This window comes from Piliocolobus tephrosceles, chromosome 9 (assembly GCF_002776525.5).
Source record: "Piliocolobus tephrosceles isolate RC106 chromosome 9, ASM277652v3, whole genome shotgun sequence".
Classification (NCBI taxonomy): domain Eukaryota; kingdom Metazoa; phylum Chordata; class Mammalia; order Primates; family Cercopithecidae; genus Piliocolobus; species Piliocolobus tephrosceles.
Window position 1 is genome coordinate 104,879,476 of NC_045442.1, and position 27,426 is coordinate 104,906,901.

Here is a 27,426-nt window from a genome sequence, read left to right on the forward strand (position 1 = left end):
AGCCCCTTTAAGAAAGCCCATAAAGCTTCACAAGTGCATTCAACTTTGTACTTTGTTTACTTTCAGGGGGTGCATGGCCCCCTCGAAATCTTCATGGACCCTACATTAAGAGTCTCTGTTCTATCTTGATCTCCCTTTTCACATAAATTTTCTATAATAAGTACACAGTAGAGCACTGTGTGTGATAGAGTATAATTTAATATTTGATTTATATTCAATATTTATTCATCCAAAAGGCATTGTATGACCTTTCAGGGTCCCTAGGCTCTTATTTGTGAGGACCAAACATCATGACACAGTGTGACAACTGTGGAAGCAGAAATTGAACTGGACTCTTCTCTAAAATATTTGGCTTACTCTATAAAGAAAATCCTTAAAAGTGCTCTTTTTAATTTTATGAGAGACACACTATGAGTTAATATCCCAAATAATGATAATTTAAACTTTCCAGTTGTCTGTTTTTCAATATTCAGAAATTTATCAATATCAAGCACCCATCACCTGCCTGCTTTGTAACACCCTCCCCAACTATGACATTACAAGTGGTACTTGGATGTGCCTGTCCTACTGAACGGGGCTGCCAAGTTCAACAAAATTCAATTTCACTCTACTCAGAAAATGTATAATGAATGCCTTCCAATCTCTATGTACTGAGCTAGGAGGAGGGACACGGAAATACACAATCAGTTCCACATTTCAATATGATGTTAATAAAACATTTCCCCAAAAGACTGAGTTTCATCAAAGAGTGTTTGCATACAAATATTTTTTAAGCAAACTATAGTAAACCCTGAATACGACCCTAATACATTCTTGATATACACCCATGTGGCTTGTTTATGCAGCGTTCTAGCTTTGCAACGAGCATGCTCTGTATCTTGGTTTTTTAGTGTGTCAGATCTTTGGATGCACAAACTTTGGAATGTAATGATCACTTCAGAGAACATCAGTGATAGGTAGCAGAGGCTGATGGCCCTGCCATTTCTGGTCCCACGCACTTACCTGAGAGAGAGGTTCAGGAGGTGGTGGCGGCAGTGGAAGGTCTAACACAGGATCAGCTGGTGGAGGTGGTAAGTCATTCTCATATGGGCTGATACCAGTGGCAGCAACATTTGTTCCATGACCAAGAGGGGCTGCACCACTGACATTTGATGCCTGTAGAGATGCTGAATGATGTTGATTCTGCGAGGACTCTTTCTGTGCCTGGATTGTCCTCTGCTCAGCTTCACTTATGTCTGCTACCAGATCTGCCATGAGAGCCTCTAAATCTTGGTCTTCCAGTGCATTTAAGGACTCTAGTAGGGAAAATCACATTAACGGTATAAACAACTACTTGCATCTGGAAAAACTGAAAGAAGATAATTTTTAAGCATAATATTTGAGTAGAAAGGAATCCTTATTTTGATTGGTTATGATATAATGAGAAGATTGAGAATATTTTAATTCAATAGCACAAGTATAGGAATTCCTAAAAGGACTGTTGCTGCATTTGTTACATGGTTAATCTGAGTGAGTTTCTAATACCAAGAAAATAAATGGAGGAAATGTGTTCTCCACACTGGGGCACCTGACACACCAGCTATAAAGTCAAATCCAAGCCCATGAATAGATACTTAAGTAGGAAATCCTTGCATATTATAGTGTAAGATCTCAGAGTTTTAGAAAAGTAGGGGAGGGGAGAGCATTGGAAATGGATGGAAGGGGAGTTTTCCCTAAGCATTTGGAGGGCAAATAGAGTACTGCTGCTATTTAGAAGAAACTGGATTTCAACCAACTGGGGTTTAATGTGCCTGTGACTTTGGGGTGAAGATGGAGCTTCTATAGGCTCGCCACCTAACTGTAGAAAACTTCACATTTGGAGAAAGACCAATTTTTAAAAATTATTTATTTATTTATCTGGGACAGAGTCTCACTCTATTGCCCAGGCCGGAGTGCCATAGTGTGATCTCGGTTCACTGCAATCTCTGCCTCCCCGGCTCAAGCAATCCTCCCAACTCAGCCTACCAAGCAGCTGGGACTACAGGTGCATGCCACCAGGTCCAGTTAATTTTTGTATTTTGTGTAGAGACAGCGTTTCGTCACATTGCCCAGACTGGTCTCAAACTCCTGGGCTAAAGCGATCTTCCCACCTCAGCCTCCCAAAGTACTGGGATTACAGGCAAGAGCCACCGTGCCCAGCCAAGAGCAATTAATGATAAATAGCAGAAATGAAAGCACCATAGGTGGCAAGGAGTTAAAAAATTATGGGATTAAATGGTAGAAACTTAATGAAGATAGTAAGCTGGGAGTTAACTTTTAAAAGACAGGAAAGACATAAATTTTCAGAGTGAGAGGGAGGGAGGAGAGATCACCTTAGGATTTCTTCCATGTGTGGGATTACTATGGTAGAGTAATCTGTGTGATCCTGAACATTGATTAGATCATGTGGTGTAGTGGGGGTGGTGTTGGTGAGTAGTCCTGGTGGAGTACTTTGATCATCAGGCATATATGATATGGTAAATATAATGAACAAAGGATGGGCAGGAAGGAAGTGATCCATGAGGAGAATTCTAGCTGCTATAGATATGATGAACCAGACTGAGGAAATGGGAGCAGCCGGAATGAAGCCTACTCAGTAACAAATAAACTTTGTGAAAGGATACATTGTCAGACATCATCATCATAAAAGCGTATTACAGGAATGCTAGTAGTGCTAGTTTACAGTACTAGGACTAAAGTTTGGGTTTCCTCAATGTGTAAAAAGAGTTTATTTGACTGTAAGTCATTTTTATACATGACTTCTTTTTTTTTTTTGAGACAGACTCTCGCTTTGTCACCCAGGCTGGAGTGCAGTGGCATGATCTCAGCTCATTGCAACCTCTGCCTCTCAGGTTCAAGCAATTCTCCTGCCTCAGCCTCCCGAGCAGCTGAGATTACAGGTATGCACCATCCTGCCTCGATAATCTTTGTATTTTTAGTAGAGACAGGGTTTTGCCATGTTGACCAGGCTGGTCTCGATCTCCTGGCCTCAAGTGATCCCCTTGCCTCAGCCTCCTGAAGTGCTAAGATTGCAGGTGAGAGCTATCAGGCCCAGCCTATATATAATTTCTTTATAAAATTAAGTTAAATTAATTTAAAATGTTTTCAGAGAAAATATATATAGAACTAAAGAAGCATATTTATAATTTTCTACCATAATCAATCACATTGTGACTGTTGACATATACACCTTTACTCTATTATAAAAGTTTTAGGGACAAAACCTCCATAATAATATTTATATTAGTAATTTCCAAAGCAAATTTAATGAATTGAATTATTATATTAGTTATTAATAGCTTTTTAATATATTAAAGATTTCTAAATTTATCAATAGAGATGAAATGTTTTAATAAAGATTAGCTAAATTTATGAATGTAGAATTGAGTAATATGGAATTGGGGAATGGGAAAGAAATAGATTTTATTCTGAAATTGATCACTGACTCTCTGAATGACTTTGGGCAATTTTTTTTTTAAAACAGGCTCTTGTTCTGTTGCCCAGGCTGCAGTGCAGTGGTAGGATCATAGCTCACGGTAGCCTCGACCTCATGGGTTCAAGCAATCTTCCCACCTCAGCCTCCCAAGTAGCTGGGACTACAGGCACAAACGAGCATGCCTGGCTAATTTTTAAATTTTTTTAGAGACAGTGGTCTCACTATGTTGCCCAGACTTGTCTCAAACTCCTGGGATTAAGTGATCCTCCTGCCTTGGCCCCCCAAAGTGATGGAATTGCAAGCATGATTACAGGCTCGCACCCAGCCTGGGCAAAATATTTTGAACTCATTTTAGCAGTGTTTTAAAGTGAAGCCAAAACAAATCTATTCTTAATCTAATTCCATACAAATTTAATTTTCCATACATAGGAGTAGTTTTTAATTGTCTTTTCCCGTATCCAAATTAGACCCCATGTGTACATCTTGTTTCCTTAATGAGAAGAGTGTCTTATTATTGTAGTGTAATGTGACTGTGTTTATATCTTGCTGGGTATCTGGGTATCATTGCTCCTACCATTGTCAGTATTGTGATACCAGGCACTGAGTTAGTGCTTAGAAAGTGTTAGTTGAGATGACTACAATTAAATTGAAATATTGATTAAATTTTAATTTTAATTGAACTGATTATAAAACATGCAGCTGTTATGATGTGGTGAGGCTAAATTTGCATTGTTCATGTGTGCAAGTATATGTTACCTATTGCAATCATAATTTTACAAAAGTGTATTGCTTTTTTTTTTTTTTTTTTTTGCTTTTTTTTTTTAGACAGAGTCTTGCTCTGTCATCCAGACTAAAGTGCAGTGGTGCAATCTTGGCTCACTACAACCTCCGTCTTCTGGGTTCCAGTGATTTTGGTCCCTCAGTCTCCCAAGTAGCTGAGATTACAGGTGCCTGCCACCATGCCTGGCTAATTTTTGTACTTTTAGTAGAGATGGGGTTTCATCATGTTGGCCAGGCTGGTCTTGAACTCCTGACCTCAAGTGATCCACCAGCACTGGCCTCCCAACGTGCTGGGATTATAGGCGTCAGCCACCATGCCTGGCCTGCTTTTGTAAAAAAAACTTCATGAATGTTACCATCTTGGTGGAAATGACTGGCAGGAATAATAAATTTGTGTGGCAAATAAAAAGAGTGTAGGAAAAAGAGAAAATCAAAAGAGGTATATTATAATTTATCAAGAAACAGTCACTGGCACCTAATGGTTTATTACAAAACTACTGGAAATGATACAAACAGAGAAATGCCTGGTCGGACGCCATGCCTCACATCTGTAATTCCAGCACTTTAGGAGGCTGAAACAGGTGGATCACCTGAGGTCTAGAGCTCGAGACCAGCCTAGCCAACAAGACGAAACCCCTTCTTCTACTAAAACTAGCCGGGCATGGTGGCTCTTGCCTGTAGTCCCAGCTACTTGGGAGGCTGAGGCAAGAGAATCGCTCAAACCCAGAGGGCAGAGGTTGCAGTGAGTGGAGATCCCGCCACCGCACTCCAGCCTGGGTGACAGAGAGAGACTCTGCCTGGAAAAAAAAAAAAAAAAAAATCCAGAGAAGCACAGAAATAAAACTTGGAATTCTGGATTTCTGTAATTGAACTTCTCTCCTATCTTGCTTTTCACATTTTTGGTAGGCACTGCAAGTCTTTGGGAAATCTTCTTCCAGAGTTGCAGTGAGTTTTCACTAATTTGAAAGTGATTACTTCAAGATTTATTATTTTTTTTTTGAGATGGAGTCTCACTCTGTCGCCCAGGCTGGAGTGCAGTGGCGCGATCTCAGCTCACTGCAAGCTCCGCCTCCTGGGTTCACGCCGTTCTCTTGCCTCAGCCTCCCGAGTAGCTGGGACTACAGGCGCCTGCCACCACGCCCAGCTAATTTTTTGTATTTTTTGTAGAGACGGGATTTCACCGTGTTAGCCAGGATGGTCTCGATCTGACCTCGTGATCTGCCCGCCTTGGCCTCCCAAAGTGTTGGGATCACAAGCTTGAGCCACTGTGCCCGGCCTCAAGACTTATTATAATATGAATAGCATGTGGCCTAAAGATGTCTCCACTTAAATAAACTGAGAGTTTTTGTTTTGTTTTGTTTTTTATTTTCTTCAGATAGAATCTCATTCTGTTGCCCAGGGTGGTGTGCAGTGGCAGAAACACAGCTCACTGCAGCCTTGGTCTTCCTGCCTCAGCCTCCCAAGCAGCTGAGACCACAGGCACATGCCACCACACTTGGCTATTTTTTTTTATTTTTCATAGAGATGGGGTGTTGCTATGTTGCCCAGGCTGGTTTCAAACTCCTGAGCTCAAGCAATCCTCCCGCCTTGGCCTCCTAAAGTGTTGGGATCACAGGTGTGAGCCACCATGCATGGCTGAGAGATTTTTGGTAATAAAATAAAGTGACAAGTTCAGGAAAAATGAAAAAATGTCAAGTAGACTAAATTACATATAAGTATATATTATATATAAATTAAAAAATATTTTAAATAAAATATGAAGTATCCATTCATATTTATTAATCATTATGAAATAGTTGATTTCTATCACTGAAGGGTCATTTCCTTATGAATATTTTCATATACTACTCCTTGTTACTCTATGGGCTTAGTAATAAGAAGAAACTCCCCTTACTTTAAGGCACAAGATCATTTGGAGACTTTTCACAAATGTAGAATGGTGTTCCCTTTCGTTATTGGCAAAAATGTCTTCTTGATTCTCTCAATTCAATCAAGACACAGTAAAACCCAGTCTGAAACCCATGATTTTAACAATGATATTTATCACAATGTTTAGGTTCCTTTAATTTAGTGTTCAAATTATAGTTTCATACTGATTTGAATCATCACCATGATTCTGAATTACTTAAGAAAAGAAATTGTTATGCTTACCATTTAAATCTTTAAACCCCACACTGTAGTTAAATTCAGCTCTGGGTGGGTTAGGGTCAGGAGGAGGGAGAGTGTCAACTCCTAAACTCTGTGAAAAAAGATCCCCCGTCAAAGTTATTCACGATACAAACATTTCTGTAGCACACTTTACTCAGCAAGTCAAAAACCACGTATTATTTACACATTTTCTCCCTTAGTATGTTCTCTGAAAACCATATTGTAACTTGAAAACGTTTTACGTAATTTTTCCCCTATAGAAAATTACAGCTTAAAAATTATTCTAGAAGGAAGATCTTGAAACGGAACATGTCAATGAGAATGAGGAAGTTAATTTTTATAAAGAACAAATAATGTCTTGTAATGGTGAACACACACACTATATATATACATATATACAAATAATTCTGTAATGACTTAAGTCATGACATCAAATAAATAAATATCCTGGTACCTGGAGGAGACAAGCTGTTTGAGGATGCAGTCTGTTGTAGTAAAATACTTCCTTAGCCTAAAATCTTGAGAACCTACCTGTTGGCAGGGCTGTTTAGCCAAGCAAACCTATGACTACATCCATTTGGCCGCAACAAAGAAACAGCCAAAACCAAAAGGGCTTTGTGTGACGGCAGGTCCAAGAGACTAAAAGGGGCCTTTTCCTATTCCTTTTTTTTTTTTTTTTTTTTTTTTTTAATAAAAATGAGTCTTACTATGTTGCCCAGGATGGCCTTTAACTCCTGGGCTCAAGTGAGCCTCCTGTCTCGGCCTCCCAAAGTGCTGGGATTACAGGTGTGAGCCATCATGCCCAGCCTCTTTCCTGTTCTTGCCTTACAGTAACAATACTTAAATGTGGTCCTGCAAAAATCCCAGACTCTGGCCCATCGGAACACTTTCCCCACCGGCTGCAGGAATGAGGGAACGGGTACAGAGAGACCACACACGTTCCCTTAAACTCTCCTGCACCATGGGAGGAGAAAACACAGTCGTCATCTTTAGAAATGTGGTTGCCATCGGCTCACAACTGTAATCCCAGCACTTTGGGAGGCCAAGGTGGACAGATCACGATGTCAGGAGATAGAGACCATCCGGGCCAACATGGTGAAACCCTGTCTCTACTAAAAATACAAAAATTAGCTTTACTAAAAATACAAAAATACAAAAAAAAAAAAAAAAAATGACGTGCACCTGTAATCCCAGATAATGCAGGGGGGATGAGAGAGGAGAATCTCTTGAACCTGGGAGATGGAGGTTGCAGTGAGCCTGGATTGTGCCACTGCACTCCAGCCTGGTGACAGAGTGAGACTCCGTCTCAAAAAAAAAAAAGAAAAAGAAAGAAAAAAAAAAGGAAGGAGGAGGGAGGGAGGGAGGGAGGGAGGGAAGGAAGGAAGGAAGGGAAAGAAAGAAAGAAAGACAGAGAGAAAGAATGAGAGTGAGAAAGAAGGAAGGAAGGAAAGAAAGAAAGAAAAAAGAAAGAAAGAAAGAAAAGAAAGAGAAAGAAAGAAAGGAAGAAAGGAAGGAAGGAAGAAAGAAAGAAATGTGGTTGTCATCCTAACACCTTTTAACCAGCACCCCTTCCTGTAAGCCAACTGTCTTGTATCTTATCCCTTCTTTCATAGAATCTAAACTTTTCTGAATCTTACTGGGAATGTAAAGTAGATGCTAACTGGAATTGGTTTATTTTTTATTTTTGTTTTTATTGAGACAGAGTCTCACTCTGTCGCCCAGGCTGGAGTGCAATGGCACAATCTCAGCTCACCGTAACCTCTGCTCCTGGGTTCAAATGATTCTCCTGCCTCAGCCTCCTGAGTAGCTGGCATTACAAATACCCGCCACCAGGCTTGGCTAATTTTTGTGTTTTTAGTAGAGATGGGGTTTCACCATATTGGCCAGCCTGGTCTCGAACTCCTGACCAGTGATCTGCCCACCTCGACCTCCCAAAGTGCTGGGAATACAGGTGTGAGCCACTGTGCCCAGGTTAGAATTGGTTTATTTTTCCTAAAATAAAGTCTTTCAAAACACAGACTATTCATTTGTTGTTTTTTTGTTTTTTAGAGAGAGCTTTAGAAGACCCCTACCTTATTTAGGAATACTGGCTTATTCTTCTTTTGACATTTTATGCAGAAAAGTGATGAGCTGGTTACCTTCTTAGTCAAAGGCTCATTTATGAGCACACTCTGAGACGTTCTAAAGCCCACCTGACTGTAACCTGGCTTAGTGGCTGCTGGGTTAGCACCTGACTGTAACCTGGCTTAGTGGCTGCTGGGTTAGCAGCTGCCTGGCTGTAGTGGCACCGACAGTGGGGCTCAGTGACCTCTGAGTCAATCTGATCTTGATGCTGGGGGCTTTTTTCTGTCTATGGCTGAGTGGTTTTCACATTCCTTTGAGGGTACTCAGTTCTTACAGTCTAATCACGAGGCCACCAAAACTCCCACTTAGTTATTTAAAATATAGCATTTCCTCAAGAGTTGGTAAAAAAGTCTTTACTAAAGATGATATCCAGCCTGGGCAACATAGTGAGATCTCATCTCTACAAAAGAAAAAAAAAAATTAGCTGGGTGTGGTGGTGTGCAAGTCCCAAGTCCCTGCTACTTGGGAGGCTGAGGCCAGAGGATCACTTGAGCCCATGAGGTTGAGGCTCTAGTGAACCATGATTGTGCCACTGCCCTCCAGCCTAAGCAACAGAGTGAGACTCTGTCTCAAAAACAGCCCAAAATCAAACAAAGATAATATTTTCTTAGTGAGTTTATATAAAAGTAACCACAGGCAAATGGCTCAGTGCTGGTGGTTGTAGGGTAGTACACTTGGGGGTAAATTTCTCTATTGGTAAATACGTGGATACTACAAGTTTGATGCATGTCTGATCAATGTATTAAACTAACTGATCTCAAAAGAGTATAGTCAGGAACAAACTTTTTTTTTTAATCCGTCATTGTCACAATTATATTGGAACTACATAATGTTGCCAATCTTCGGGGTTTTAAAAAAGACAGCTCCTTTGTCATATTATAATGAAATTCTGCAACTCTATTTTTGTTTTCTAATTTGACAGTTAAAAAGGGAAGTTTACCTGAGTCAGAAGATCCATCTCTCCCAGCAAAGTGCTGAACATTTGGTCTATGTCTTCACTTGACTCACCCATCTGAAAAAGGAAGAAACTGAGATATTAGCAGTCTCATAAAAGCCTGATCCTAGGATACTCTTTGCATCCCTCTCTTTCCCCCAAGAGCCCCATCCATGGGCAGCTAAGTAGGGAGAGGACTATACTGAGAGGAAGGCTCATGTTAGCCTGAAATTTCATGCCTGGCTTCTATCCAATCTGCTTGATCCAAGATTGTGCCAAACCTTGGAAACGCCTCAGAGCCGCAGATGAAATTTTCCAGGCTAAACTAGTCTTCTTGGGGCCAAAGAAACAGGCTGGGCAAGGTGACTCATGCCTGTAATCCCAGCACCAAGGGAGGCCGAAACAGGCGGATCACCTGAGGTCAGGAGTTCAAGACCAGCCTGGCCAATATGGTGAAACCCCATCTCTACAAAAAACACAAAAATTACCTGGGTGTGGTGGTGGGCGCCTGTAGTCCCAGCTACTTGGGAGGCTGAGGCAGGAGAATCGCTTGAACACAGGAGGCAAAGGTTGCAGTGAGCCGAGATCACACCACTGCACTCTAGCCTGGGGGACAGAGCGAGACTCTGTCTAAAAAAAAAAAAAAAAAAACTTACATGAAAATGACGTGAGGAGTGATTAAGAATATTTACCCAACAATTCCCTGCTTTCAAAAGATATTTCTGAAATAATAGTTTTTAGTACATTTATTTAGAAGTACTGGTGGACAAACACTTAGAACTTAAATAGCCGCCCTGTCAAGTGAAAAGAGATGGAAAGAAAACATGTTTTTACATTTTAAACTTTCTTTGCCTAAACCAAATGAAGCAATTGCCCAAGAAGAGGAAAAGTTTGCGACAAAATAGGGTGGGATGCACTGTGAGTCGCAACTGGCTGCTCTGTTTCCTGACATTTTTGGCAAGGCTAAATTGGGAAGTTAGGACACATTACTAGTCCTTTGGCCACTAACTAGCAGTAGTTTGGCAAAGGTAATCAATTGTTTCACCTGTAACATGAGGAATTTGTTGCAGACCATTTCTAAGGACATTTCTTTCTTTTTTCTTTTCTTTTTTTTTTTAGACGGAATCTTGCTCTGTCACACAGGTTGGAGTGTGGTGGCACGATCTCAGCTCACTCCAGCCTCCATCTCTCAGGTTAAAGCAATTCTCCTTCCTCAGCCACCCGAGTAGCTGGGATGACAGGCACCCACCACCACGCCTGGTTAATTATTGTATTTTTAGTAGAGACGGGGTTTCATCATGTTGGCCAGGCTGGTCTCAAACTCCTGACCTCACCTGAGGGTGATCCACTCTCCTTGACCTCCCAAAGTGCTGGGATTACAGGAATGAGTCACCTTGCTCAGCCTCTAAGGACATTTCAAAATGCTCTAAAACACTGTAAGATTAATGCCAAGTATAGCTCATACTAAGAAGTCTGGTGGATGTAGAGAATCAGTATGTAATATTTAAGCCAAATCACAATATTTACTTGCATATGTACATACATGCATTTGTATCTCATTCTTTTAATTTGGAAATTAAAAATATACACAAAAGCAGAGAGAATAATGATTTTCATGTACACATTGTCCAGCTTTAATAATTTTCAACTGGACTGATCTTTTTCCATTTATATCTTCCTACAACAGATATTTTAAAGCAAATATTATTTTTCCACAAATATTTCAGAATGCAGTACTAAAAGATAAAGATACTCTATTTCTTTTTTTCTTTTGAGATGGAGTTTTGCTCTTGTCGCCCAGCCTAGAGTGCAGTGGTGCCATCTCACGCCACTGCAACTTCCACCTCTCGTGTTAAAGCAAGTCTCGTGCCTCAGCCTCCTGAGTAGCTGGAATTACAGGCATGTCCCACCATACCTGGCTAATTTTTTGTATTTTTAGTAGAGACAGGGTTTCGCCATGTTGGCCAGGGTGTTCTGAAACTCCTAACCTCAGGTGATCCGCCTGCCTCGGTCTCCCAAAATGCTGGGATTACAGGTGTGAGCCACCACACCTGGCCGATAAAGATACTTTCTAAATCATAACCATAATACTATTATCTCTTCATGTGTGTGTATTTAAAATAAACTACTTGGCTGAAATAGGCCAAGTCGAGGCAAATCTACCTTTCCTTGAATAAACTATCTTGAAAACTTGTAGTTCACCCTTTAAGTGACTTTAATACTTTAGCAGTCACATATTTTTATTTTTAATAGCTTTAGCTAATAATCAGGGTGTCTTAGTCTCTTTATCAAATATGTCGATGAAACAAACTTTGTCACACTAACTTTACTTTCTTAAAAATGACTCAAATGACTTCCTTCCCTTTCTCCTTCTCCTTCTCCTCCTTCTCCTCCTCTTCCTCCTCTTCCTCTTCCTCCTCCTCGTCCTCCTCCTTCTTTTATTTTTGAGACAAAGTCTCACTCTGTCTCCCAGGCTGGAGTGCAATGGCTTGATCTCAGCTCACTGCAACCTCTGCCTCCCAGGTTCAAGAAATTTTCCTGCCTCAGCCTCCTGGGTAGCTAGTATTACAGGCGCCCGCCACCATGCCTGGCTAATTTTTGTGTTTTTAGTAGAGATGGGGTTTCATGATGTTGGCCAGGCTGTTCTTGAACTCCTGACCTCAAGTGATCCACCCACTCAGGCCTCCCAAAGTGTTGGGATTACAGGCGTGAGCCACCACACCCGGCCAAATGATTTTTAAGATATCACAATTCTTAAAAGTGAAGTGATGTAAATGATGATGGTGATGATAACAGTAATATTTATCTGGCACTAACTCTGTTGCAAGAGCAACAGAGTTGCTATTAGCAACATTTAGCACCCAGGATAGCACTGACGCTGAGCAATCAGAATAGATGAGGCTGTAAAATCATTTTGGGTGAATCAGTGCATATCCTCCAAATATCCACCCTGCAAAGCTAGCACTTAATCTTCCCAAATTATCTTCAACAATTATCTTGGGTTTATCACTTAGGAAATCTGACATAATGAAATCTTCTTGCTAATTTTTCCATCGTATATTTCCCCCTCTCCCTATTTTAAGAAGAAAAAAATTATTTTCTTCTCCTACATAACCTTATCACCCTTGCCGAACAGGACTGAGAACATTTTCCATCTGAATTTTCTGCCCCCTGCAGTGGCTTTTCTTTTGCCCTCCTTCTAGTCTCTCCCTCGTGAGAAACACAAAAGCTATTCTGAGCTGCAGGTCACTGAGAGTATTCCACAGTCATTTCAAGGTTTAAGTTTTGCATGTTTTATTTTGGAGAACGGATGCTTGAATTGCTATGAGATGCATTAATTTTCTCTAGTGCCCTATCTGGCATCCAGTGTAGGAGGTGTCTTGCAGGAGCACAGGAAGTTGTAAAACTGTGTTGGCCAGGAGTCACTGGGAGGGGACAAGAAGAGGTCTTTAGTTAGGAGAGGTCTAGATTCCATCGAACTAGCACATTTCCTAGTAGCAAATGCATCCCAAAGAATCAGGTGTACATACACATGGGACAAGGAGGTGTGTGTTTGAATTCGAGGAAGCCACTCAGTGAATGCTGAGGGTCAGTCCACACAAAGCAGACAGGTGAGCACCCAGGTACAGAAGCAACAAGTGACAAAGAAAACGAAGGTCTAGGTCTATGTGTGCAGGGCAAGTCAGACAGGAATCAAACACAGCAGCAGTAAAGGATGATAGATGATACCTGGCCTATTTTGTGTGTATTGTTGGGATTAAAAAAGTGTTTATGGCAGCTAGAAGAGAGGAAGATGGCTGCAGGTGGGCCCCACCCCTGTTTCAGGAGGGAAGTCAGCATGAGGAATCTTTTCCATGGGGTTTTATCCCCACACAGTTGCACACAAAGTATCTGAATCATATCCTCCGTTCTTTAAATGTCCTACAAGGCTGGGCACGGTGACTCACGCCTGTTATCCCAGCACTTTGGAAAGCCGAGGGGAGAGGAGTGCTTGAGGCCAGGAGTTTGAAACCAGCCTGGGCAACATAGACTTCTCTGCAAAAAATTAAAAAATGAGCCAAGTGTGGGGGCACGTGCCTGTAGTCCCAGCTACTCAGGAGGCTGAGACGGGATGATGGCTTGAGTCCAGGAAGTCGAGGCTGCAGTGAGCTATGATGGTGCCACCAAAGTCCAGCCTGGGTGACACAGTGAGACTCTCTCAAAAAAAAAAAAAAAAAAAAAAAAAAAATCCTACAAAATGGCAGAAAGTATTTAAGTAGACATTATCTCCATGGTTTCACAAACTGTCTCCCAAAACAACTAATATGGTATTAAAAATCTTGTCATGGGTTTTTTAGTTATCATTTTAATAAGCAGAAATTCATGGAATAAATAACAAAATTCCAGAACTGCTCATGTGAATTTCCTTCTGAGTACAATGATGTGAGAAAATACAGGAATCCTTCAGATGAATTATTATTAACAGAAAAAGTTAAGAGTAATTATTGGTGTTAACACATTTCAGATTTTTTAAAGAGTAATCCATTTTATAAGAATAAATATAGATTTGTTTGCTGACCTCAAAACTGCCAACCAGCATTACAATAAGCTTATAGGAACCAAAGATAATTTGAGTAACAAGAATATTGCCATTGATTCATTCTCCTGAACCCTTAAATTTGGAAAAGCACTAAAATAAAGTCTTGAAATGTGACATCAATGAGTCAGAAAAACCCATTGAACCCAAAGGCCTTCGTTTCTCAGGCTGTGCATACCACTGCTATATAACAGGTTAATGACGTGCCACAGTGAATCATCCACCTAAGATGGAAATAACTCAAAACAACAGCACGTTCTCGTGACCTCTCCCTGCATTCATCTGCTGAAAATCTTTCCCCCTGCCCTTTCCCCTGCCCTTTCATTCCTCTCCCCGAGAGTCTGTTATTGAGTTAAGTGGAGTCAATATCAAAATTGTGCTGAAACCTACAGTCGTAAGTAAACTTGCTAGTGAATGGATCACAGTTGCATGCACGGTGAAAATAAAAAGACATTTGACTTAAGGGCAGTTTGTAACAAAAATTATTAATCTGTAAATGCAGTCATATGACACAATTGACCTCTCTGCAATAAAACTTTATTTTTGGAATAGACAAGAGTTACACACATGTGTACAGTGTACACACACACAAGTGTAAGAAAACAGGGCTGTGCCTATAGGTACATGTGGTGTTTTCCAAAGGTCAAAATAAAGATTAAAAGAGAGAGAGGAAAAAAAAAAAAAAAAACCACCCAGCCCTGACAGCTAAAAGTGTTATTTGGGTTAGCAGCCAGAAAGAGCTGGGGTGGAGTTATCACAGTGAAGCAATGCATTGCAAACAAGCCATGCTCACATCGTGACTGGGTGGAGTTAGAATCTTTTTGTGAGTATGTCACTTCTGAGTTCATTTTATGTCTTGGGAAGAACCACAAGTTGTTGATGAAAAATAAATGGAAATACTACAAAATCAGTTAGATTTTGTGATCATTATTGTTATTGTTGGATAGACCAGGGGTGGAGTGGTTGAAGCCGCTTGTCCAGGCTAAAACTTTCCCTTAGGTTCCTTAAACCACAAGGAAATTTTCCCTAATGCTTAATATTTCTAGACTTTAGATTTTTATCCTTAAATTGTTTCTCTTTTCCACCTGGATACATTTCAAAAATATGTCTTTAAACATTTATCCTGAGTACTGTGATGCAGGTGTTTTACAGGACATATGTTTATATCGACGACAAAGTTAATCTCACACATTTAACTCAGTTTGCATGAGTTTGGGATGCCGTGAAGATCAGCAATTCCAGCCATGGAATCTGGAATTTTGGACCTGGATGAGGGCGTTCCTTATTGCATTGGTCAGAGTAGCTTGCCTAAAATCAGCCAACTCAACATCCTCCGGGCATTTCCCTCTAAGCAGCTCCAACTCATTACTCCCCCTCATGCATTCTCTTCCTATGCACCCTCACTTGGTAAAAGGCCATTAGTCACATATCAGTCTGACTTAGAACCCTTGGCATAGTCCCTTACTCCTCCCATTTTTCCATCTAGTCGGTCAGGGAATCTGTTGGCTTTTCCTGTAGAAGGCTTCTCCTTGCCTTTATTCTATCAAGTCACAGTTGATACATCACCAGCTCACCCGGCCCCCAGCCTTCTGGACTCCCCAGAAATATTCACCACCACCACTGCTGCAAATTGCAAATACAAACGTGAACATGGCACGCTCCTGTTTAAAAGCCTTGCCTGGCTGCTTACGATGAAGTGGAGAGCGTTCAGGCACTCAGCGTGTCTTTCAAAGTCCTTCCTAATTTGCCCCAGTCAAGGCCTTTTATTTTTTAATTCATTTATATATTTTTACGTTATTTTACTTTATTTTTAGCAGAGACAGGGTCTCGCTATGTTGCCCAGGCAGGTCTCAAACTCCTGGGCTTCAGTGATCCTCACACCTCCGCCTCCCAAAATGCTGGGATTACAGGCGTGAGCCACCAGGCCTGGCCTCAGGACCCTTGATGTTTTCTGAACAGGCTTTTTAGAACTCTTTTGTCTTTGTATATGCTATTCCCTTTAAATAACATTCTCCTCTGTCCATATATCCTTCATAAAATCCTACTGATCATTTAAAATCCAGCTGTCATGCTAACACTTCAATGGTATCTTCATTTCCAGCAGAGATTTGCTGTCTATTGCATTTGGTAAACATGTCAGTAAATCCTGGCCTTAACAACCAACTTGACACGGTATTTAATTTCCCTGGACTTCAGTTTCCTTGTCTGTAAAATAAGGAAAACAATAATGCCTAATTCATAGGCTTGTTGTGACATTTAAACAAAATAGCCAACAATACTTGGCATAAATTTGCAATCAGCATTTGCCACACTGAATCACACTCTTTTTGTTATCGTGTTAGAATCTCTTAGAAAACTGGGAGTCGTTATTAAGTAAGAATCAGATCTTGTTGATGTTTGTGTTCAGAAATGCTTCGTTGGAAACCCAGAGAGATTAAGTAACTTCCCAGACTAATGAGAAGAACTGGGCTAGAGTCCAGATCTCAAGCCTCAGAACGTTCCCTCTCACTTGACTGGCTACACGTTCTACATGGCTCCTGGTGTGACACACTCAGAAATGTCACATTCCAGGGCCGGGCAGTCCTTAGAGGTTGCCAAATAACATGTTTCCAAGAACTATCAGAGCAATTAAACAGTCTGTTTCTAAGCTGCTGCTATAGGTACAGGTTTGTGGAACCTCATTCACTATAATATTTTCTCTTTTTCCAATGCTATTTCCAAGCGAGTAAATAGTGATACTTACACAGATATGTTGTGTTGGTAAACAAAAGTTTCACTGGGGCTCGCATCTATTTAGGCCTGAATCCGTTTTCAAACCAAAAATTGTAGTTGCTTTAAGAAAAATTCTGATAACTACCATGCAACTTGAGGCAACTTGAGTGACAATATCAATGACTTTTCTTCTTTTCTAATTCAATCTAAAGCCAGTTAACAGTTCAAGTAATAGGCTAATCCTTATTTAGTAAATAAAAACACGTTATGTTTTCTGCTTGGACGAACGGAGGCAAGATGGTGCACTTCCGGGTTCTTCATCCCCCCCCTCCCAACTTTTCAGGCGTGAGCGAAAATGCAGCCCGCGGCGACCCGGGAAGGTGCAGACCAACTGGGCATGCACCAGGTGACGTCAATCCGAAGAGGCCAAGATTTACCTGGTCGCACCTGGGGAACGCCCCCTGACACGCCCCTGCCCCACCTATTGCCCTCCCACTCCTAGAAAAGCCGCTCTCCGCCATTGAGCCACGCGGACTTCCCAGCTTCCCATGGCTGTCGGGACTGTTGGAACTCCGTCTGAGAGCTTGGCGGGGGGACTCTGCCGGCCTTCTTTGCCTGGAGGCCGACAGACTTCTTCTCCACACCTTAGGTTACTAAAATAAACTTGCAGTTTTGCTCCTGACCTTTGCCTACTCGCTGGTTCTTTTGTGCTTGCTCTGGTGGTCTTAGAAAAACAAGACATTTTGTATCTTAATTATTTCTTAATTCACATCATATAACTAATTTCATGTGTTTATTTTAAATTTGCTGATCGGTAAGAACGAAAGAACACATAAACATGCTTAAGTACTCCTTTGTTATAACAATAATATGTTATAATTTCGTGCTGGGAACTGAATTTTGAGCAGAATGATATTAAATTAAGGGATTATTTGATGCTCTTAAAACTAAAAGATTTATTCATAAAAGCATACCATTTTATATATTAAATTAAATATGTAATAATAAAATTGTTTGTAATAGGAATTTTTTAATAAAACAGAAAACAAAAAAAACACTATTTTTCATATAAGTTCAAAACAAGGCTGGGCGTGGTGGCTCATGCCTCTAATCCCAGCACTTTGTGAGACTGAGGCAGGTGGATCACTTGAGGTCGGGAGTTTGAGACCAGCCTGGCCAGCATGGTGAAACCCTGTCTCTACTAAAAATACCAAAAAGTTAGCTGGGTGTGGTGGTGCGCGCCTAGAAGCTACTTGGGAGTCTGAGGTACAAGAATCACTTGAACACAGGAGGTGGCGGTTGCAGTGAGCCGAGGTCGTGCTGCACTCCCGCCTGGGCGACAGAGCAAGACTCCACCTCACAACAAAACAAAACAAACAAGTGGTCCTAACAACTTCTACATGAAATAAAAAAGTTGTTAAGATTTTTTTCTTGTTGTGATTATCAAATTTTTGGTTTACAGAGTTGTTTTCAGTGGCAGCAAGTGTCAATACAACGAAGAAACACATATTATTTACATTTTTATAAGGAGCTTATCTGTCAAAACCCTGCTTTCTTATGGCACCATATTAAGATGTTACAAACTCACGGGTTGTCTAAGCTAATTTGAATGGTTGCAAATTTCACCTTTTCAGCTGTATTTTTAGTTACGCTTAGTCTTTACTAGGATTAAAATACTAACACCAATAACAGAATGAAAATTTCAGAGCACTGAGAATGAAAAGAAAAGACAAAATAGAATATTTGCGAGCAAGACTTTATCTCTACAAAAAAAAAAAAAAAAAAAGCCAGTCATAGTGGCATGCGCCTGTAGTCCCAGCTATTCATGAGGCAGAGGCAGGAAGATCCTTTGAGCCCAGGAGTTAAAGGCTGCAGTGACTCATGATTGTACTATTGCATTCCAGCCTGGGCAACAGAGCGAGACCCTGGCTCAAAATAAATAATAATTAAAAAAATGAAACAACAGAGGAGGTATAAAAATGACTTTCCTATTATTAAAATGAGTCACAGTCAATGAAGTTCAGGAAGGTTAGAATTAGTCTTCAGTATTTCACCAGAGAAGTTGCCACCTGTCTGTCTACCAGGAATAAAATTCCTCATTTAATTGTTTCTGCGCATGGCTGGGGGTGAGAGAGACAGAAATCTCCCCTTGCTCTTTACCTGCCTGATAACAATAAAAATAATAGCGGATAACTATTAGGTGTTCTCACTCCGTGCCAGGGATTGTCCTGGTGCATTATGTGCATTGACTGATTAAATCCATCCTCATACCCTAGGTGAAATGAAAACACTTTTAGGTTCCTCTTAGGTGAGAAAACTGAGGCATCCAGAGATAAGTAACTCGATCGAGTTTACACAACGTAAGTCAGTCACCAAATATTTATTGATCCCAGACATGGTTGGAGGCTTAAACAAATTTCTGGAAGATTTTTCTGTGTGGGTTTTCCTCAGCTGTATTTCTTCTCTTCAATGAATTTATCTGCATACCGTACATCTATCTACGTTAAAGACAGTTAAAGAAAAATGTTTGTATCCTAGTATTGATTGCTTTTTTTTTTTTTTTTCTTTGAGATGGAGTTTTGCTCGTTGCTCAGGCTGGAGTGCAATGGTGTGATCTCGGCTCACTGCAACCTCCGCCTCCCAGTTCAAGCATTTCTCCTGCCTCAGCCTCCCAAGTAGCTGGGATTACAGGCACCCATCACCATGCCCAGCTAATTTTTTTTTTTTCACTTGAGAAGGGGTTTCACCACATTGGCCAGGCTGGTTTCGAACTCATGACCTCAGGTGATCCACTTGCCTCGGCCTCCCAAAGTGCTGGAGTTACAGGGACTGCTGTTTTTTTACCCTACGGTGTTTTGAGTTTATTACTAGATTGCCAAAACTAAAATAGAACTGAAATTGATGAGAAATAAGTTTAAAAAATCTGAGGCTCTCCAAGTATCAATTTACTTTAATGGTTTTATTATTTTTTAATTAAATACCATCTGGCAATTTTTTTTCTAGGAAATAAATCAGTCGACATATTACAACTACAGATACGAAAGAGGAGGAAAAAATTTAAAAAAGCTTACGAATGGGATTGCACTTAGGATGAAATACGCACTGCAGAATTCAGATGCTCGCAAATGCTGGTGGAAACTGTGAAATCACCTGTGTACAGTGTGATTGAAAATAACTTAGAATATTGAATTTTACCTGATTCCTTCCGTGTTGTATTTTTTCAAAATGCAATGAAAGCGTTTTATCAAGAGGAAGTGGTTCACAGAATAACACAGCATATGGTTAAAGGTTCTTGCAATGTTTGGGGGAGGAGGAAGGGGAAGCCGAGGCTTCTGTGTAGCATAAAACAGGAAACAGACGCATCTCTAACGTTACAAATTATATCAAATAATTCACTCAGCAGAGAACTAAGATGAAGAAACCTCTTGGGCCAACTTAACCGACTTTGCACTGTACCGCTGAGATCAGTGAAAATCTTAATAGACTAGCAAGTAGTTATTGAATCAAAAGGACGATGACTATGGTCATATGATCAATTCAGACTAATATGCAGTGAATCACAAACAAAATTCATATGGACATGTGTATATGCATATCTAGGGTCACATAGAAGGAACAACCAAGACACCAGGGTTCTTTTGTAAGCAATATTGTCATGGCAAAAGTTACCTGTAAATAACATTTTAAATAAAAAACTAATCATTAAATGACATAATTTATTTCGGTGATTTAAAAAAATACTAAGAGAGTACTTTGAAAAGTCTTAGAATTTTGCAGGAAAGACACACACACATACCCACACCCATACACACGCGCACACACACGCACACTCACACGTAATGAAATGGGCTACCACATCTTTAAAAATATGATTTAGGCCAGGTGCGGTGGGTCACACCTGAAATTCCAGCACTTTGGGAGGCAGAAGTGGGAGGATCACTTGAGGCCAGGAGTTCAAGACCAGCCTGGGCAACATAGCAAGACCCCATCTCTATCCCCTCTGCTAAAAAAAATTAGCCGGGCATAGTGGTGTGCACCTGTGGTCTCAGCTACTCAGGAAGCTGAGGTGGGAGAATCCCTTGAGCCCAAGAGCTCACGGCTACAGTGAGCTATGATGGCACCACTGCACTCTAGCCTGAGTGACAAAGTGAGACCCTGTCTCTAAAATTAAAAAATAAAAACAAAAATAAAAGATACGATTTTTAAATGTGCTTGTTTCCAAATTGCTGTGATTTTATGCAAAGCATAAAGTCAGTGAAAAATTTATGTTTTGCATAAAATCGAAGCAATTTGGAAATAAGTGAGTGGGACAAGGTGGAGGCACTCTGCGAAGTCAAGCTTCAGTTAGAAAAAAAGTGAGAGAACTGAATAAGACCCAAAAAGGTTCCCCAGGACTCGAGTGCAAGAACGCTTGCCACAGGGCAACAGAGGTCAGCACATACGAACCCAGCATCCCCACTTCCATCTGTCTGGCTGGCCTCCAGCTCTGGGAGACAAGTTGTAGACTAGTTTCACTTGGATGCCCATGGGTTGGAAAGAGTGCCAAGTCTCTAGATTATTTTAAGTTCCTCTTTTTTTTTTTTCTACTTTGAGTGTCTATATAAGGAATGGGGAACTGCTTTCGTACATAGGGCCCACTGTGACCTAAAACCAGAGGGACAATGCAATTTAGAATTATTTGAAGAGACATAAATAGAAAATAATGTATTTATCATGTTGTGTTAATAAATAAAAATCACGAACATTTCTTTTTAGAAACAAAAGTCCTGTGAATAGTTGGATCTATTCTCTCCTGCTTGTCTCTATTTTCTCATGAATCTACCCCAACTGGACGTTTGCTTGCACTATGTCACCAAACTGTGTGTCAAGATTACCAACAACCTGTGGGGTGCAGTGGCTCATGCCTGTGATCCCAGCACTTTGGGAGGTCAAGGTAGGCAGATCACTTGAGCCCAGGAGTTCAAGACCAGCCTGGACAAAATGGCGAAATTCCACGTTTACAAAAAAAAAAAAAAAAAAAAGAAGAAGCTCAAGCATTCCAGTATTAAAAAAAGAGATTACCAATGATCTCTCTGTTGTGAAATCCAATGGTTAGTTCACAGTCAGCATCTTATACAGCCTTTAATATTATTGATCACTCCCTCCTGGAAATATTTTCTTCACTTGGCTTTCCTGACAGTTTTCTTTCCTGGTTTTCCTCCTCACAGAGGCCAATGTACCTTGAAGCCAATAAAGAAGCTTACATTTCAGGGCTTCTCGCTTGCAGGACCCTTCTGATGCCGCATGTCTCCTCTGGCACCCCAGCAGCAGCACACAACACTGTTCTCTTGCTGGGAGGTCACCTGGGTAGGAGTTCCTAGGTCTTGGAGTGGGGCCAGGCCACTGCCAGCACTATCTCCACTTTACTTGGAGTCCAGCAAAAGCCCTCCCATGATGCATTTCATGGACATTAGATATCATGCCCCATCCCAAGGAGAAGGTCTGAAGGAAACGCTGCTCTGCTCCTTGCCCGGGGTCACCCAGGGTCACCTTGATCTAAGCTTCCCGGCTACCTTATGTCATCCCCAGTTCCAGCCCAGAAGTTGGAAGGGTGGTGGGAACTGATGGTTCTATGGTCCTGGCCAAGCAGTCCAGCTGTCGCCTGGCCATTGGATGCCATGGGGTGCCATGTTAGTAAGAACAAAGGCTGCACTTCTCTGAGGCCTTGTTGCCTGGCAAGAAGCACCGCCAGAGTTAGAAACCACAGAGGAAGTTACAGAGGGGGCATTACCATCTAAAGCTGTCAAACGGAAGTCAACTTCTTCTCAACTCTCAATCCTAAAAATTAAGTTTGAACAGCCATGCTGGAGGAAACACCAAATCATCTATCACCTACAGAAAATTGTATGCCCTATAGGAAGAGAAGATAAAAGAATATGAAACCAAAAGTATAGGAAAAATACCTCAGCAAGTTATTTAATCATCATAAAGATTGCAATGTTGCTTTTTAGATGTTTATAGTTATTTGTCAATTTTTATTTTGAGTGTTTTTTTAAATGTCTGCATATTTTAATAATACTGGAAAATAAAGAGTTTCATTTTAGGCAGTGAAAACTATTTTTTCACGGTAAAGTATCACAGTAAAGTCTTTTTGGGTTCAGTGATCTCTAGTGATTAATAACAAATACGCTTTATAAATTATCGCTGTCTCCTACCCTCTCCATGATTTTAAATATTTTTCTTTATTTTATTTAAAAAATTATTTTAGGTTCAGGGGTACATGTGCAGGTTTGTTATATAAAAATTGGTGATTCATTGTGATTTCCTTTCTGGCTCTAAATAAATATTCCCTCTTGTCCTTAATTTTTCATTGATAATTTTGTATTTTTTAAAGGGAAACCTCATCTCCCGTCCCAAGGTTAAAAAAGTCCCTTCTTTTTAAAAGGGAGCCTCCCAAAATTGTGTAAGATTCAGGCCCCAGAGATTCTGGCTCCATCCCTATCTACCTCATCAGCTTATCCTTCCAGGCTTCTCCGTGGGTTCCTCCTCATCCTTCCTGACCTCTTTCTCTTCCGCCTTGGTCTACACTCACTCCCTAGGTGCTCTTAGGGCTTTAAATACCATACATATGCTGCCAACCCCCAAAGCACATCTCCAACCCAAGCGTCTCTTTTTCTTTTCTTTCTTTCTTTTTTTTTTTTTTTTTTTTTTGAGACGGAGTCTCTCTCTGTCGCCCGGGCTGGAGTACTGTGGCCGGATCTCAGCTCACTGCAAGCTCCGCCTCCCGAGTTTACGCCATTCTCCTGCCTCAGCCTCCCCAGTAGCTGGGACTACAGGCGCCCGCCACCTCGCCTGGCAGTTTGTGTGTGTGTGTGTGTGTGTGTATTTTAGTAGAGACGGGGTTTCACTGTGTTAGCCAGGATGGTCTCGATCTCCTGACCTCGTGATCCGCCCATCTCGGCCTCCCAAAGTGCTGGGATTACAGGCTTGAGCCACCGTGCCCAGCCTCAGATTCTGGCTCCTTTTTTAGGTTGGAGACGGAGTCTCACTCTGTTGCCCAGGCTGGCGTGCAGTGGAGTGATCTTGGCTCACTGCAACCTCCGCCTCCCAGGTTCAAGTGATTCTCCTGCCTCAGCCTCCCATGTAGCTGGATTACAGGCATGTGCCACCATGCCCAGCTAATTTTTGTATTTTTAGTACTGACGGGGTTTCACCATGTTGGCCAGGCTGGTCTTGAACTCCTGACCTCAAGTGATCCACCTGCCTTGGCCTCCCAGAGTGCTGGGATTACAGGCATGAGCCACCACACCTGGCCCCAAATGCCTCTTTCTAACTCACACATTCAGCTACCTTCTCAACGGCCTCCACCCTCCCACCCCTGCCAGTCACTGGCCCATTGGATTTTATCTCTGTGCTCTGCTCACACAAGCCTCCCAGCTGTAACTCGAACCCTGTGAGTGTGCATTCGCTCATACTTTTCTCTCTGCCTGGAACACTTGTTCCCCACTTACCCAAACAGCTGCTCTCTCACTGCCTTTAGGTCTTCGCTTTAATGTCTCCTCATTACTGAGCTCTGACCTATTTCAAAATCAACTCTACCACCTAGGCTTTCTCTAATTATACTCTCTTCCCGCTCATCAACTAGAGTGTAAGCCCCGTGAGGGCAGGGATCTGGCTGTTTTTGTTCACTGTTGGATTCTCAGTAAATAGAACAATATAAATACATGATAGACTCTGAGTGAATATTTGTTAAGTAAATGGATACATTTGAAAAACTACCAGCCTGGGCGACACATCATGATACAGTCTCTACAAAAAATTTTAAAAAGTTAGCTGGATGAGGTGGCATGCACCTAGCTACTTGGGAGGCTGAGGTGGGAGGATCACTTGAACCCTGGAGTTTTAGGTTGCAGTGAGCTGTGATCTAACACTGTATTCAAGCTCAGGTGACAGAGTGAAACCTTGACTCAAAAAAATTAGAAACATGCTATATTCACTGAAGGTCCACAGGGGCAGGGGTCGAGGTCGTCTTATTCGCCTTTGTGTTTTGTTGCTAAGCATAGTGCCTACCTTGGTCATGAAAAATCTTCCAAAGTATTTGCCGATTAGGTTAACAGCTTAACGGAGAGCAGTAGAAGAGACAATGACAGAATTTTTTTAAAAAAAGACACAATTCTACAACCACCGTGGTGGGTGGCAAGAATAAACAATGAATGAATAGACCATTAGGTGAAAGATGGTTGGAGAACATGGTATTCACTTGAAGTATCATTCTACTCTGCAAAGTCAAAATCCGGGGTAGGTGAAAAAACGAGAATATGACCTCAAAATGCACAACAAGACTCAGAACTAACACTATGTGAAAACTATTACTTAACACTTATCAAAGAAATACTTTTAATTGAGAGAATCTGGTGACATGACTTTAACCAAATGATCAAACTTAAAATCATCAATAATGTGACAATGTGACATCATGTGCCCCACTGATGTGATGCCCTGAGGACACAGCCTCACCTCCGTGATACTGCTACCAAAATCAAGAGGAATAGATCAGCTAAATCCAAACTGAGGAATATCCTGCAAAATGAACAAAGTAACTGGTCTGGACTTTTAAGAAAAGTAGGGCTGGGTGCAGTGGCTCACACCTGTAATCCCAGCACTTTGGGAGGCTGAAGAGGGTGGATCAGCTGAGGTCAGGAGTTCGAGACCAGCCTGGCCAATATGGTGAAACCCCGCCTCTACTAAAAATACAAAAATTAGCCTGGCATGCTGGCACATGCCTGTAATCCCAGCTACTCGGGAGGCTGAGGCACAAGAATCGCTTGAACCTGGGAGGTGGAGGTTGCAGTGAGCTGAGATTGCACCATTGCACTCCAGCCTGGGCAAGAGAGCAAGACCCCATCTCAAAAAGAATAAATAAATAAAAATAAAAAAAGAAAAGAAAAAGAAAAGTGGACATTTTTGGGTAATTGGAAAAGTTGAATATAGACTATATATCAGAATATAGTATTGAATCATGTACATTTACTGAACGTGATCATTGCACTGCAATACATGCATTGTGCAACAAAGACAGAATGTCTTTTTCTTAAGAGATAAATGGTGAAAAAAATAAAGTAGGAATGTGGCAGAATGCAAACAATGAGTGAATCTTGATGAAGGGTACATGCATGTCCCTTACATGATTCTTATTTTTTTTAAGTTTTAAAACTCTTTCTTTTCTTTTCTTTTTTCTTTCTCTCTCTCTTTTTTTCTCTCCTTTTTTTTTTTTTTTTGAGACAGTGTCTTGCTCTGTCACACAGATTGGAGTGCAGTGGTGCAATCTCAGCTCACTGCAGCCTCCTTGAACTCCTGATTTGAAGTGATCCTCCTGCTTCAGCCTCCCAAGTAGCTGGGACTACAGGTGCACACCACAATGCCCAGCTAATTTAAAAAATTTTTAGTTTGAGACCAGCCTGACCAACATGGTGAAATGCTGCCTCTACTGAAAATACAGAAATTAGCCAGACGCGGTGGTGGGCATCTGTAATCCCAGCTGCTCAGGAGGCTGAGGAAGGAGAATAGCTTGAACCCGGGAGGTGGAGGTTGCATTGAGCTGCGATTGTGGCATTGCACTCTAGCCTGGGCCACAGAGGGAGACTCTCTCTCAAAAAAAAATTTTTTTTCTTATAAAGACAGGATCTTGCTGTGTTGCCCAAGATGGTCTTGAACTCTTGGCCTCAAGCGATCCTCCTGCCTTGGCCTCCCAAAGTGCTGGGATTATAGGCATGAACCACCGCACTGGTGTAAGGTTTGAAACTTTTCAAAATGAAAAGCTGGAGAAAAAAAGAAGCAGAACCAGCCTTTGAAATTGACTCGACCTGGGTTAAAAAACAAAACAAAACAAATGAACAAAAAACAGAGAAGGGGAAGAAGGAAGAAGAGCAGAATGAAAAGCAGTTGCAGGGAAAGACTATGCAAAGGAAAAAAATATTATCTCTCCTGTGTACTGCTGATATATTATCTGGTCTAAATCTCATAGAAACCTTGTGGGGGTAGATAATATCACTACTTTCTTAGATGAGGAGCTTGTGGTCAGGAGTTCGAATGACATGCCCAAGATCACACAGGATATCCGTTGCCAAATGGGATAAACGCAAGTCTGATCTCTTTCATTACACTGTTCCTGTCTGCTCCAGAAAGTAAGTCATATAGACAACATATCAGGGCCTGGGACTGTGTGAAGGAAAAACACAGGTGGAACATTCACTTAGACCCACACAGCACATCTGACATGTACTCAAATCCACACAAAGAAAAAGCAAGGGAAGGCCAGGCACAGTGGCTCAGGCCTGTAATCTCAGCACTTTGGGAGGCCCAGGTGGGCAGATCACGTGAGGTCAGGAGTTCAAGACCAGCCTGGCCAACATGGCAAAACCCCGTCTCTACTAAAAATACAAAAATTAGCTGGGAGTGGTGGCAGGCGCCTGTAATCCCAGCTACTCAGGAGGCTGAAGCAGGAGAATTGCTTAAACCCAGGAGGCAGAGGTTGCAGTGAACCGAGATTGCACCACTGCACTCCAGCCTGGATGACAGAGTGAGACTCTATCTCAAAAAAACAAAACAAAACAAAAACAGAAAGAAAAGAAAAGAAAAAACAAGGGAAGACACAGACACATTAGCAAGAGTCAGACAGAAACCTGCTTTCATAGAGCCACGTTCTCATCTCAAAGGAGG

General features: G+C 41.3%; 1 protein-coding gene across 2 annotated transcripts in view; it reads right to left on the reverse strand.

Moving 5' to 3' along the window:
* APBB1IP (amyloid beta precursor protein binding family B member 1 interacting protein) overlaps positions 1-27,426 on the reverse strand; it is a 128,891-nt gene that overhangs the window by 64,870 nt on the left and 36,595 nt on the right. For both annotated transcript variants that reach the window (XM_023194845.3, XM_023194846.3), the window contains exons 3-5: positions 9,447-9,518; positions 6,386-6,473; positions 1,003-1,295 (exon numbers count right to left, since the gene is read on the reverse strand). In XM_023194845.3, coding sequence (XP_023050613.2) covers positions 1,003-1,295; positions 6,386-6,473; positions 9,447-9,518 — 453 coding nt within the window. The remainder of the gene's footprint in view (positions 1-1,002; positions 1,296-6,385; positions 6,474-9,446; positions 9,519-27,426) is intronic.